Consider the following 12,189-nt stretch of genomic DNA (forward strand, 5'->3'; position numbering starts at 1 on the left):
TCATTGTGCTAGGAGCACTTAGTACTGAAATTCTTATGTCAAAAGGAGTCGTGAATTGCAATGGCTACAGACCTGCAGAGCAGGGTCCACGTACTTTGTTAAAATAAGGGTTTCCTCAGGGCTCTTGATAATGACCATTCATCATTTGTATATATTATGATGTCCCAGATTCTAACTGGATTTCTTCAACAAAATAATCACTTCATTTTGTTTCTGAAAACTCCAGAGTGTACTAACTAACTGAGCTGTTCTGGGCCTGGGACCCAGTTTGGCCCTACTAAGCTGCTATACAGTAAGGAAAACCAAGGGAAAGGAGGAAGCTGGCTCACAGATTACAGATGACTTCATGAAGCACCGCTGACAAGCATTTTCGTTTTCTTAAACACGTACGTTTTAATAGGCCAGTATATTTTTAAATTATTTCTTGCTTTTACCTTCCAACAACTATTCCCATAACAGCTACAGTAAATAAAAAGGTTAGAAACATCATGGTGCATTCTTTAAAACTTTATTAGTGTGACACAGGTTCTCAGTACAGACTGCAGAGTACAGTCAAAATTCTGATTGATTATCCTCCAACTTTCACCTCAAGGCCACCTCTGTCTGCCACACATCATACTAGAATCAGGTAATGGAATCATTGCAAATACTGACCCCTAGTATGACCTTCTTCTGTAAGCTAACAGCAAAGCAGTATATGTGTAAGGATGTGCAAAAAGATGTTTTGCAAGTAATGAAGACAGAGGTAAACAAATGGAATAACTTGGTATGCCTAAGTCTCAAAAGCTCTACCTGCAACAGACGTACTAGAGGGTGCCTGCTCTTGCCTGTTATCTTGAAGACTTGGTGAAAATGACATTGTTCCTTGCTGCATTAAACTCTGTTCTACTGTATTCCCTCTTGGAGTGTGAGGAACAGAAACAGCAAAAAAGGAAAAACAAACAAACAAACAAAATGGCCCAGCTGTCAACATTAATTTCTCTTTGATCTTTGCTAAGGTTTATGCAAAGATCTTCTTTTTTTCCTCTTGTGTGATTATAATGGTGTTGGTGGTACACAGTGATTTTTATTTTTTCAGTGCAGGAGACTCCTGAAATCATGAAAGAGCACAGATGCAATTGCAATTAAAAAAAAAAGTCCATATGATCTGGAGTGGTTTTGCTATGGTTTTAGCTACAGCAAAGGCATCATCAAAAACTACCTGTTTTATTATTCCTGATGAAGCAGCTGATCACCAGTTCCTCATTCCTTATGCCTCCACAGCTTATCTGTGTTTTCTTACCAAGAAAAAGTCAGGAAAGACTGTGTACAGCCAGGCTGAGATGCGCTGGTGATAACTAAAGCTCATTATATTCCAGAATACTTATTACACTCACTGCAATGTTAAAACTGCTAGCACATGCAAATTCTTCTGAGATTTACAGGCACTATGTGGAGATTATGTGCAAAAGTTTGCTTTTTCTTTTTTGGCATTGCTATTAATTTCTGAAATATACTTCTTACAAATATAAAGCATCCTTTTCCTCTGAGAACTCAAGAAAATTACAAAAAAAATTAAAGCATATCAGTACAATAAAATGAAAGGCTAGAAAAAAAAAAAAACTAATCTACTACTGGAAAAAAGGAAAAAATGAAAAAAGTCCAGGAAATACCACAGTACAAAAAACACCTAGAATAGCTACATGCTTTTTGCACCAGCTTTTGCAGCAATAATTATCCCCAGTAAAAAGAAGACTCTTCACATCACGTGCCAACATCCTGAGGGGAAAAAAAATAGATAAATTAAAGGTAAGAACATTAGCATGGAAAATCAACAGTTATAAAATATCTAGTGACAGAAGGAAACCCAGGAAGACGAAATATCAAAAGAAAGGAAGTATTTTTTTCAAAAGCAGTACTGCAGGAAGTATATCAGCTTGCCGCATATACAGAGCCATTACACATTTTTGTCTTTCTGAAGTTCAGTGCTAAGTCTTCTCACAGGACTTAGGTTCAGCAGTTTTCATCAATTGATGAATGAACCTTTTGGTTTAGCTGTGAGTTGTTTTTTGAGTTTATTTTTGTTTTGTTTGCTTTATTTTTTTCTGACTGATACAGAAATAATGACATAAGTTAACTGTCCTAGATATAAAAACAACCAGACAATATATGCTGCTTGGTCTTTGTAAATTCCACGGAAAAGGTCCTACTAAGGAATCAGTACGGTATGCTTTGTAATGCTTAAGATTATAAGGGTTTAAAGAAATTTAGCTACAGGAAATGATTTTGTGCTAGCTGTACTAATTTTTGTACCATGAAAAAAACAGTAAGGGCTTTTCTGCATAGATTCTGGAGTACAGAGTTATTCCACGTGTTTCTCTGTCTCTAATCACAGTCTGCTTTTAATTAAAACTGTTATAAAACTTAACTTTGACAACAGTAGTGTGAATTGTCTTTATGTTCGCTCAGAGAAAAGAGAAGAAAATATCTCACCTAGAAAGGTTAACGTTTAGCTTGTTTTCTGCTTCTCAGATTTGCTGCTGGAGGACTGTCCCCTTGCCTAGGGAGCAAAAAAAGCAAGACAATATGAATTAAGCTAAACCCAAACTTACACACTGACAGATAGTCATCAGAAATTTAAACAGTGATTTAGTCACTATTCAGAACCTTAGAAAACCCACATCTTTCTGGATTTAAAGACCTTCCACTTTTACAGTGAAAACTGTGAGACGCTTCTGTTGCTTTACAAAAGGAATGTGCAGCAATTTCACAGTAAAAAAAAAATCATTTCACTTAAAATGTAAAAAACATTTCCAGAGCACATGTTAGCACACTGCTGCAAAATTCTCTCCCAAGAAGGAGCAGATAATACAATTCCAAATTGCAGCTGCTCATCTGTCCCAATTACAGTGCACATTAACCCTGACTGTCCCTACTGTAATACATTTCTACCTTTTTATGATCCTTGGGTTTTCTTTCATCCTTTGAGGTTGCTTTAGTGGTGATGGTTTCCTTTCCACTTTTCTCCTACACTCCAAAGAAAAAACATAATTACAGTTACAAACACATTACAGGACTGATGGCTCTTACTCAAGTTGCTGCCCTTACACATTATTTTAAATACACAGATGCAAGCTGCACATACACAACCAATGTCCTTAATCCAAAGCAAGCTGGAAGTTGGGATCCTTGCTTAATACTGGGGAAACTATGGTGCAAAAAAGTACACAGACATAAAAAGGCTGGTATATTTGGTCATTCTGCATTTACTACAGAGCGAAAAAGATTTAGCTCAAAAGGTCATCACCAAATAAAACATCTCTTAAAATCACAGTATTACCAAGATTGGAAAGGACTTTCAAGATCACCAAGTCCAACCATCAATCTGCCCTACTGAATGCTATCACTAAATCATGTTCCTTAGTGCCACATCCACGTGTCTCCGAAGTACCTTGAGGGGTGGAGACTCCACCACTGCTCTGGGCAGCCCATTCCAATGCTTGACCACCCTCTCTGTGAAAAAATTCTTCCTCATAGCCAATCAAAACCTACCATGGCTGCTCCCTTGCATTCTACTACTCGTCACTTCAGAAAAGAGACCAACACCCTTCTCAGTGCAACCTCCTTGCAGGCAACTGGTTAGAGTGATGAGGTGATGAGTTTCCCCTGTCTCCTCCAGACTAACAACCCCTTTTTCCTCAGCATCTCCCCATCATCTTCAACTCCCTTCACCATGTCAGTGACAAAAGGCACAGTGGATGTTTCAAAGCCATAGAGGACATCATCCCCTATCTAAGCTCAAGATAGCAAATGCCAGGTTAAGGACAAGTGAGAGCCATCAAAAAACAAGTCTCAGAGTGCTACTCCTCCTCAAACGTGGATCAAACCCCAGTTCCCTTCTTAATATTCTTCTCCAGCACAACCAACCAACTATACCACCACTGTTACTTCACTTCATACAGAACACCTCTGGGAAATATCTGACAGGAGTTTGTCAGCTGTGTTCTAGATAATTCCATGACAAATACTACTTTTCTCATTATAAAAACTTCTCCAGTGCATTCTCTTCTTGATCTTTCTTGTTGGCACTGCTGTTTTCTCTAACATACCTAAAACTCTTCTCTAGTCCAAGCATTTCTTTGAAAACATTCTTGAACTAGATGACCGTTAAGGTCCTTTCCAGCCTAAGTCTTTCTATAGTTTATGATTCTGTGACTTCCAGCCTACAACTTCCAGTACTTGAAGGGAGTGTACAAACAGGAGAGAGTATGACTGTTTATGAGGGTGGACAGTGATAGGACAAGGGGAAATGGTTTTAAATTGAGACAGGGGAGGTTTAGGTTAGATCTTAGGAGGAAGTTTTTCACATCCACACCACAGAGGGTGGTGACACACTGGAACAAGTTGCCCAAGGAGGTTGTGGATGCCCCATCCCTGGCGGCATTCAAGGCCAGGCTGGATGTGGCCCTGGGCAGCCTGGTCTGGTGGTTGGCGACCCTGCACATAGTAGGGGGGTTGAAACAAGGTGATTGTTATGGTCCTTTTCAACCCAAGCTATTCTACGATTCTATGAACTACTGCTAGGTAATGCATGCATCACAACCAAAGATTCATCTGCCCCCTTATGCTTTTTCTGTACAAAACCCACTATCAGAATTCTCTGCTTAAATAATCTCCAAGCCTACTTTACCATTCTAAAAGACTCCAAACACCACAAACGTGCCTTTTTCCAAACACAAACTACAGGGGAGGACACATCAAACTTCCCTTATAGTATTAAGAATCATTACATTTTGAAAGCACATTCTAAAGAAGATACATCTGATTCTAAACTGAGCTATGGCAAAGAAAACAATTTTTGTAGACTAGTGAAAAACTGTTGTTGGTGGTGGGTTTTTTTGTATGTTATTAGCAGAAAATGTCCTACCTTTGAGTGCTGTGGTGTGGCAGAAGTCTTCGGACTAGTATCAAAGTCACCTGACAGGGCATCGATAGCAGCAGACTCATCTGTAGGCTTCTGCAATGATGTCAATTATGAAGTTAAAATATGTGAACTCCTGAAGCCCAAGTTATTGTTTTAGGCATGTAAGAATGGCTCAATCACCTTATGTACGTCTTACATTATTCTGTACATTAATCTGTACATTACCTCTACAGAACAGATGCATTTCTTTGAGGTTTCCAAATTACACAGTATCTTTGAATATCAGACCCCTGAATTACTAGCGCAGTTATGCATTTATAATGAATAGTTATTAAGAAAAGTTTTGCTGTCTGCTGTTCCTATTACCTACTGCATTCAGTAGCACTTACAACATTTTGCAATAAAGTTAATGCTAAGCCTCCAAATGACAAAGATTCAAAAAAAAGAAAAAAAATTAAAAAAATCAGAGTAGACAGCAAACAATCACAGCAAACAATCACAGACTAAAAATGTAAGAAATTTTACCTTCTGTTCCTTGTTTTTCAGAGCATCCTTTGGTATTGGCTTGGCAGGTTTACCCTTCGAAGGAATAAAGATTACATCTTTAAGGTGAGCTGGTCAGGTTCTTATTATGATTCAACACACTCACATATTACACAGGGAGTTTACAGATTATTATGTAAGTTGAACCATTCTGACTTGACTTCTTTATTACCTGCGATATACTTTCAAAATCAGTTCAGAATGTATTTTCATTCTCTATTCTTTTGACTATGTTTGTAATTTCATCTGCCTTTGCAGTCTACAGGAAAAAGAGTTTCTTGATCTAGAGCAGATCAAATCACTGTCAGAGCAATCACTCATTACAGTGAATGGCAGTCCACAGGGCCTCATGTATACCACAAAGGTTACACTTGTATATATACTTAGTTCTTAGACTAGAAGCTACCTAGAAAGCATAAGCATTATTATATACAGTTTGTAAATAGCTCCTATGTACAGGAGACTATAAATAACATCTTCGTAAAGGGTGATATAGGATTTGTTTTCCTGGTTTTCTGGAACAACTAAGAAAATGCGCCAGTATAACCGAAAGCTGTGCTGCTAAATATTCATGAGGACTGCTACTGGCTTGTTAAAATTGATTTATTTTTTCAGACTGCCTATAAAACACAATCTTAGTTAGATTGTTGTTTGTTTGTTTTTTTTAATCAAATGCATGAAAGGATGCAGACAGCTTCTCTTAAGTATTAAGGTTCAACATGTAAATCTTATATACATTAATACATCACACACAACTCCTGGTTCAGTTTCACTGTTCTCTCTGTAATTCCACAGAGGAGAGACTGGCATACGTGCACAAATTTCTAGTGTTACAGTAAAATAGTGAAACAAAACCCACACGGTTTCTCCTTACCTCATCAGATGACCCCAGAAGTTTTTGAAAGTCAGGTGGAATAGTATCATCTCTTTCTCCAAGTTTGTCTCTGTGTTCAGATTTAGTTTTTTCCTGAAAGCATTTATTTTTTTTTTTTAAGAATTTCAATACTTACATTTTTTCCTATTCCTATTACATTTTAAAACTGGATACTTATTTACTACACAGAAGGTTGTTCTCTCTTGTGCATCATGAAACGGTTTGACAAATACAAAATTAGTCAAATTAGTTTGACAAACATAATAAACATAAGAAAAGTGTCAGTGTTCATTTAAAAAAAAATTGTGACAGCTGCCTCTTTTGAATTTAAAATTTCAGAACTACTGGGAAACATCCACATATATCTATTTCACAATGAGGTGTACTCAATGTCTGAAAGTTTTAAAACTACAGGCTCTCAATAGGTGCAGCTATTCACTAAGTTATGTACCTATATATGCAACAGCAGACCAGCATAAAGAAAATAGCTCTGTCAAAATTACATTAGAATATAAAAGAGCAGTTCTCTTGGAAGAAATTTTCAGAGATCATCTACTCCAACTGTCTAACAACTTATAAGCTCTTAACTTTTGCTTAGTCTATAATTCAAGCATTATTCAATTGCCTTTTGAATCCTGACAGGCATGGGGCATCAACCACCTCCCTAAGAAGCCTATTTCAGTGTTGGGCCACCCAAACAGTGAAGAAATATTTTCCAGTGTCTGTTCTGAACCTCCTCCGACATCACTCTGTGCTTCCCAACCTGCCAGCTGATCCCTGGAGCAGAGTCTCACACCTCTCTCTGCTTCACTTCCTCAGGAAGATGCAGAGAGCAATGAGGTAACCTCTGGGACATGCAGAAGGCTGAGGTACTCAACAAGCTCTCTACCTCAGTGGTCACTGATAGTCAGGCTTCTTGTATCTCTCATAACAGCTAGGTATGGGCTGCAGAAGCAAAATCACTCCCACTGTAAGCAAAGAGCAAGTTCAAGACTGCCTTAGGATGCTGAATGTGCACAAGTGCATGGGGCCCTACGACATGCATTCCAGCAGCTTGAAGGAACTGCCTGATGTGGTTGCCAACCCAGTAACACTGAAAAAGTCATGACAGTCAGTCCCCAATGACTGGAAAAAGGGAAGCCAAAACTCACTACAATGGGACCTCAAGTCAGACTAGTTCCCATTTTGAGTCTATTTTATTCATGGTTACGTACAGTGATTATACTTTAGAATTAATCCTTTAAGTATTTCAGTTTACAGTTTACTACAACTACTACTATTATGCAGAGATGAATGTGTTTTAATTACTAACAGAAAGATCTTTATACAATTATATGAAAAAGTACCAAATGAGGATGAAACAATCAGAAACAAGCAAGTAGAAAAAAACCAGAACTGATTAAACAAATATCTCCATTGATTAACTTGTCTATGGGGTCATAAAAGTCAGTGAGGTTTGACAAAAAGGCCATAACATTCAGAGGCCAGAGAAGAAATCTGAAAAATAAGTTGAACAATGACAACAAAAGGCAGCAAAGTCAAATTATTGCAAATTCCCATAATATTTTAACAATTATCTTCAAATAGCAAAAATGTATTAACATCTTTTACAAAATTCACAAAGAATTCATCTGACTGAAGACTGCCTACTTAGAAATAAAATAATAATAACAAAAAATCAAAATCCCCACTTTCCCAAGATAACAAAAGTTTCAGAATGTCTTTTATTACCTTTACTTTATCCACAACTGGTTTGTTCTCATCAGGATCAGGTTCTCTCTGTCCCAGGGAATCAGACAAGAGATCCAAGGCATCATCCATCTCTTTCCCTCCCTGATAAGATATATTTATATGTGAGAAACCAAATCCGCTGTAAAAATATTGTTTTTTATTATGTAAGTACTAATTTATGTGTTGTCCAGAAACGAATGTACAGATAGTTCTCAGTTTCTAATTGCAATGTAGTCTTCACAGCTGGGGAAAAAACATCTGTATACTGAAGACATACAGAAATCAATTTCAAGTAGGGGTTACAGAATTGATTTTAATGGTTTTGTTTTGCTACACAACTGAACTAGTGAGAATAGTACTAAGAAAAGACTGTGGTTTTTTTTTGTTAGGAGTCATTCATTTTGCAAATATTATCACTGCAGACTAGTTTCACATTCCTCTTTCAAATTAGGTTGGAAACACTAGAGGGAGCTCTCACTGCACAGATCAAAATGAAAAAAGGCCCCTACATACAACATTACAACTCAAACACGAGAAAAATCTTGTTATTAAAAAGAGGACATGGAGCTACCTGGGCTGTCACTGACACTGAATTCCTTCACGTTTAGGCTTACAAAATGACTAAGCCACTGGTTGATTACTATGTTATTATTATTTAAGATACTGACATTACCTAACCAGAAAAAGAATGGTGTGGTTCTGTTAAAAGATCAAAGCCTGAAAATGAAGCTATTTGCATGTAGGTAACTATCTTCATCAGCCCACAGAACTGAAATGCCAAATCCCGCTGATATCTTCTGTAGTTCTGGAGGAATCAGCATGAGAATGTGTTCCTCATTTTCTAAGAACAAGCAGGGAGTTTTCAAGAACAAACTGAAATACAATAATGTTCAGATAAAACAGACAGAACAGTCTTCAAAGGCAGTCAAACACAAAATGTCCAGAACGCTCCAAACTCTTTTTTCCAGAGGAGAAAAAAAAAAAAAAAAACCACTCAATAACCATTATTAACAATTAATGACTTAACTTTACAACGGCCTACAGTGGTAAAACTGGCCTTATGACACTCCAAACTCTACTCATCAATCTCCTGTCTGAAAGCAGGATTTAAAGAAAATGTTGCTTACCGATGTAGAAGCTAGGGGAGCTGCTGAGTGCACTGAGGAAACTGTAGAAGCAGAGATAACATCTGAAGAATCTGCAGTTTTTTTACCCGCTTTGGTTTTCTGAAACAAGACACAGCCCCATTACTGATAGAGACAAATAAGAGAAAAATATTTATCAAATTCCACACATTTGAAATGCAATGCCCACATCACTCTTAAAGGGCTTCCTTTTTCTTTAAAGCTTGACTTATTTTAGATTGAAATGTCTTCCTGTGTGCAGAGTGTAGGTGTTTTGCATCTTAGCTTGTTTATGTTCAATCTTCCATCTCAGCTACTGGGTTGAAGTCTGGCTTAGTTAAGTCAAGGCAGGTTTCATAAAACCCTAAGAGTAGGTAAGATTTCACTAAGCCCACCTATATCATCAAGTACCATTTTCAGAAGTCTCTATTTCAAGCACTATATATGCACACAATTGGTAAGAAGATGCAAAAGCTAACTTGTCCAGCTTTTTTCTTACTATTGAAGTCCTGCTCTCTATTCCACTAATTTTCTGCCGCAGGATTAAAATGTAATTACTCATGAATATTTGCACAAAAAATTAGGGGAAAAAATAAAACAAAAGGTTACTGAAATTATTTGAAAATACATCTTTAGAAGATAAATAGACTCACCTTTTTTACAGTTTGTGTAGGTAATGGTGCAGGTTGGGCTGGAGAAAATCCTTTTGTCAAACCTTCTAACAGATCGTTTTCACTCATAGGCTATCATTGAAAAGGACAAAAAATATCAGCAGGTCTATTATAAAACTCAACACTAGCAGATCTTACAGATGTTTGAGTAAGTCATTAATGAATGAAACAGTCCTCTAAATATGTAAATATTCACTTTACCTGGGACTTTTCTTCAGGTTTTATTAACAGTGGTCTTCCATCTTTACCCTACAAGAGAAAAATTCCCTTATATTAAATCAAGCAGTCCTTAAATGACCATGTAATATGAGAAGTCTGACAGAATTTACTTACTGACAAAGAGTACTACCAAAGAAAAGGATCTAACTAGCAATTTCTAGCATTTACTTCTGTTAGCCACGGTGTCATCTAAGAAATCAAGGTCCTGCAACTTAAAAACATAATGATTACTTATAAGTTATTCACTGTGTGGATTCTGAGCTTCTCTAATTTTCTGTTTCTGTGGAAAGTAAGTAGCAGAATTAAATAAGATTTCAACTTCCAGCTTTCTATCAGTACTGCTGAATGAAGAGTCAAGAAAGAAGGTGTCACACTGGTGCCTGTGGCAAGTGATGGGCAAGACTTGGCTATATGTAAGCAACCCATTTGTGTCAAACGAGTTGTGTGGTGTTGTCCGTAAAAATATCTACTTGAAGTCTGTTGTTTTGTGGAGTGTTTTAAGAACAGTTTTAACTAGTCATAATTTATTAAATTTTATAATATGATGAAAGATTCCAGCATACTGATCTCAAACAAAATTACTCATACGCAGGCACTTGCATGTAAACTGTTTTAGTTCCTATGGAGGCATCTAATGAAGGATGTCAGATAATCCAGGAATTACAAACCATGACTTTTACATAGCGTAAAACTGCCTTAAGTAAACATATCAAAATGAAATACAGTTTCAGTTTCATGCATGTGGATCAAGGAATGAAAGGTAAGACTAAAATAGAACATTAAATTTATTACTTTTGCATCTGTTGATCTGTACTCTGGAGGAATTAATTCTTCATCTTCACCCAGTTTTTTGTGTTCTTTCTGCTTGGTTTTCTCCTTTGAAGGCAAAATAAAATTAATAAAAACAAACTGTCACATCTCAACAGAAACTCAAATACACAACTTTTCAGTGTCTTCAGTTTACTGATTCAAATCAATCTTTCTAATTCAATGCAAAAGCCAGATGAAAAAATCTCATGCAAATTCAAAGAGCCCTTCAGAAAGGTTTTATCTATCTTTGTGTTTCTTTCTACTAGGAGTAGCTCCATGTGCCTCAATGAAGATCAGCACAGTTAGGTAAATGGGCAAATATGAATCAGTAACATAACAGCAGTGTATCTCAGAGCCAAAATTCCTGACTTTGTTTGAAATGCACTCAGCAACTGCCGTGACTGCATGCAGCCTAAGCAGAGAATGCAGTAGCCAAATCGTAAAGGACTACTCCCAGTACAAACTGTACAGGAAGATGATAAGGAAGACATCACAGTAAAAGTAAACTTAAAAAGTTCTGTTTGACACAGTCCTAGCATACTAGAAAAGTTGCTCTCTTTTTTTGCCTACATTCATTAGCACTTGGCCATAGTGACATTCCCAATTAAAACAACTCATCATAAATGTTCCTTTCGGAAAAGGACTGAACTATAGCCAACTCCAATGCACACATTACCTCTGCTTTGTTTCTGCAGTAATACACAAGCAAAAGCAGTTTTCAGAAGCTGACAAAAGATGAAATACTACCAACAGGCACAACGACAAAGTACTCACTGTATTTAAATTCTACTAGAATTTCCTAAGCAAAACATAACTTGTTTCACAAGTAAATATTATTTTTTAAAAAGTGTTGAGTACTACCTCCAACTTGTTTAGCCTGTGGAAATGCAGAAACAACGAAGATATGTATACCAACAAAGTATTTTTTGAAGTCCAAATATTTTTCTACCTTAACTTTGACCACAGCAGGTTTCTTTTCTTCTGGATCAGGCTCCCTCTTTCCTAGACCACTGGACAAGGCTTCTAGTGCTTCATCGGCTACATGACCAACCTGCAAGAGTATTGATACAGCAGAACATAATTATGTGTTTGGAATTCCACTGCAGCTGACGAGAACTCCTCACATACTACAACTGCCAGACACAAATTACTGAATTCTACTGCTGTAGAATCTTTTCTTCCCTAAGTATTTATTAAATTCACTAACAGCATTGCTTTAATAGCACTGGGGCTAGAGCAGACCACAAGAACTGTCAGTTCAAATTACTCTGTTAAGAACTTTCCTGTTGACCTTCCCTGTTAAGTTTGACATGC

General features: G+C 37.0%; 1 protein-coding gene across 11 annotated transcripts in view; it reads right to left on the minus strand.

The window, feature by feature from the left end:
* Nucleotides 1-491: 491 nt before the first annotated feature.
* The window catches only part of CAST (calpastatin), a 63,499-nt gene continuing 51,801 nt past the window's right edge, over nt 492-12,189 (minus strand). For 9 of the 11 annotated variants that reach the window (XM_090132491.1, XM_090132488.1, XM_031605299.2 and 6 more), the window contains 12 exons: nt 11,825-11,926; nt 10,858-10,941; nt 10,048-10,095; nt 9,829-9,918; nt 9,179-9,277; nt 8,052-8,153; nt 6,321-6,413; nt 5,429-5,482; nt 4,907-4,996; nt 2,932-3,011; nt 2,473-2,539; nt 492-1,758 (listed from right to left, as the gene is read on the minus strand). In XM_090132491.1, the coding sequence (XP_089988617.1) occupies nt 2,482-2,539; nt 2,932-3,011; nt 4,907-4,996; nt 5,429-5,482; nt 6,321-6,413; nt 8,052-8,153; nt 9,179-9,277; nt 9,829-9,918; nt 10,048-10,095; nt 10,858-10,941; nt 11,825-11,926 (900 nt within the window). In that variant the 3' untranslated portion in view covers nt 492-1,758; nt 2,473-2,481. The remainder of the gene's footprint in view (nt 1,759-2,472; nt 2,540-2,931; nt 3,012-4,906; nt 4,997-5,428; nt 5,483-6,320; nt 6,414-8,051; nt 8,154-9,178; nt 9,278-9,828; nt 9,919-10,047; nt 10,096-10,857; nt 10,942-11,824; nt 11,927-12,189) is intronic. The other 2 variants (XM_090132490.1, XM_031605302.2) reach the window with 1 other exon arrangement.

This window comes from Phasianus colchicus, chromosome Z (assembly GCF_987193195.1).
Source record: "Phasianus colchicus chromosome Z, bPhaCol1.hap1.1, whole genome shotgun sequence".
In the NCBI taxonomy this organism is placed as follows: domain Eukaryota; kingdom Metazoa; phylum Chordata; class Aves; order Galliformes; family Phasianidae; genus Phasianus; species Phasianus colchicus.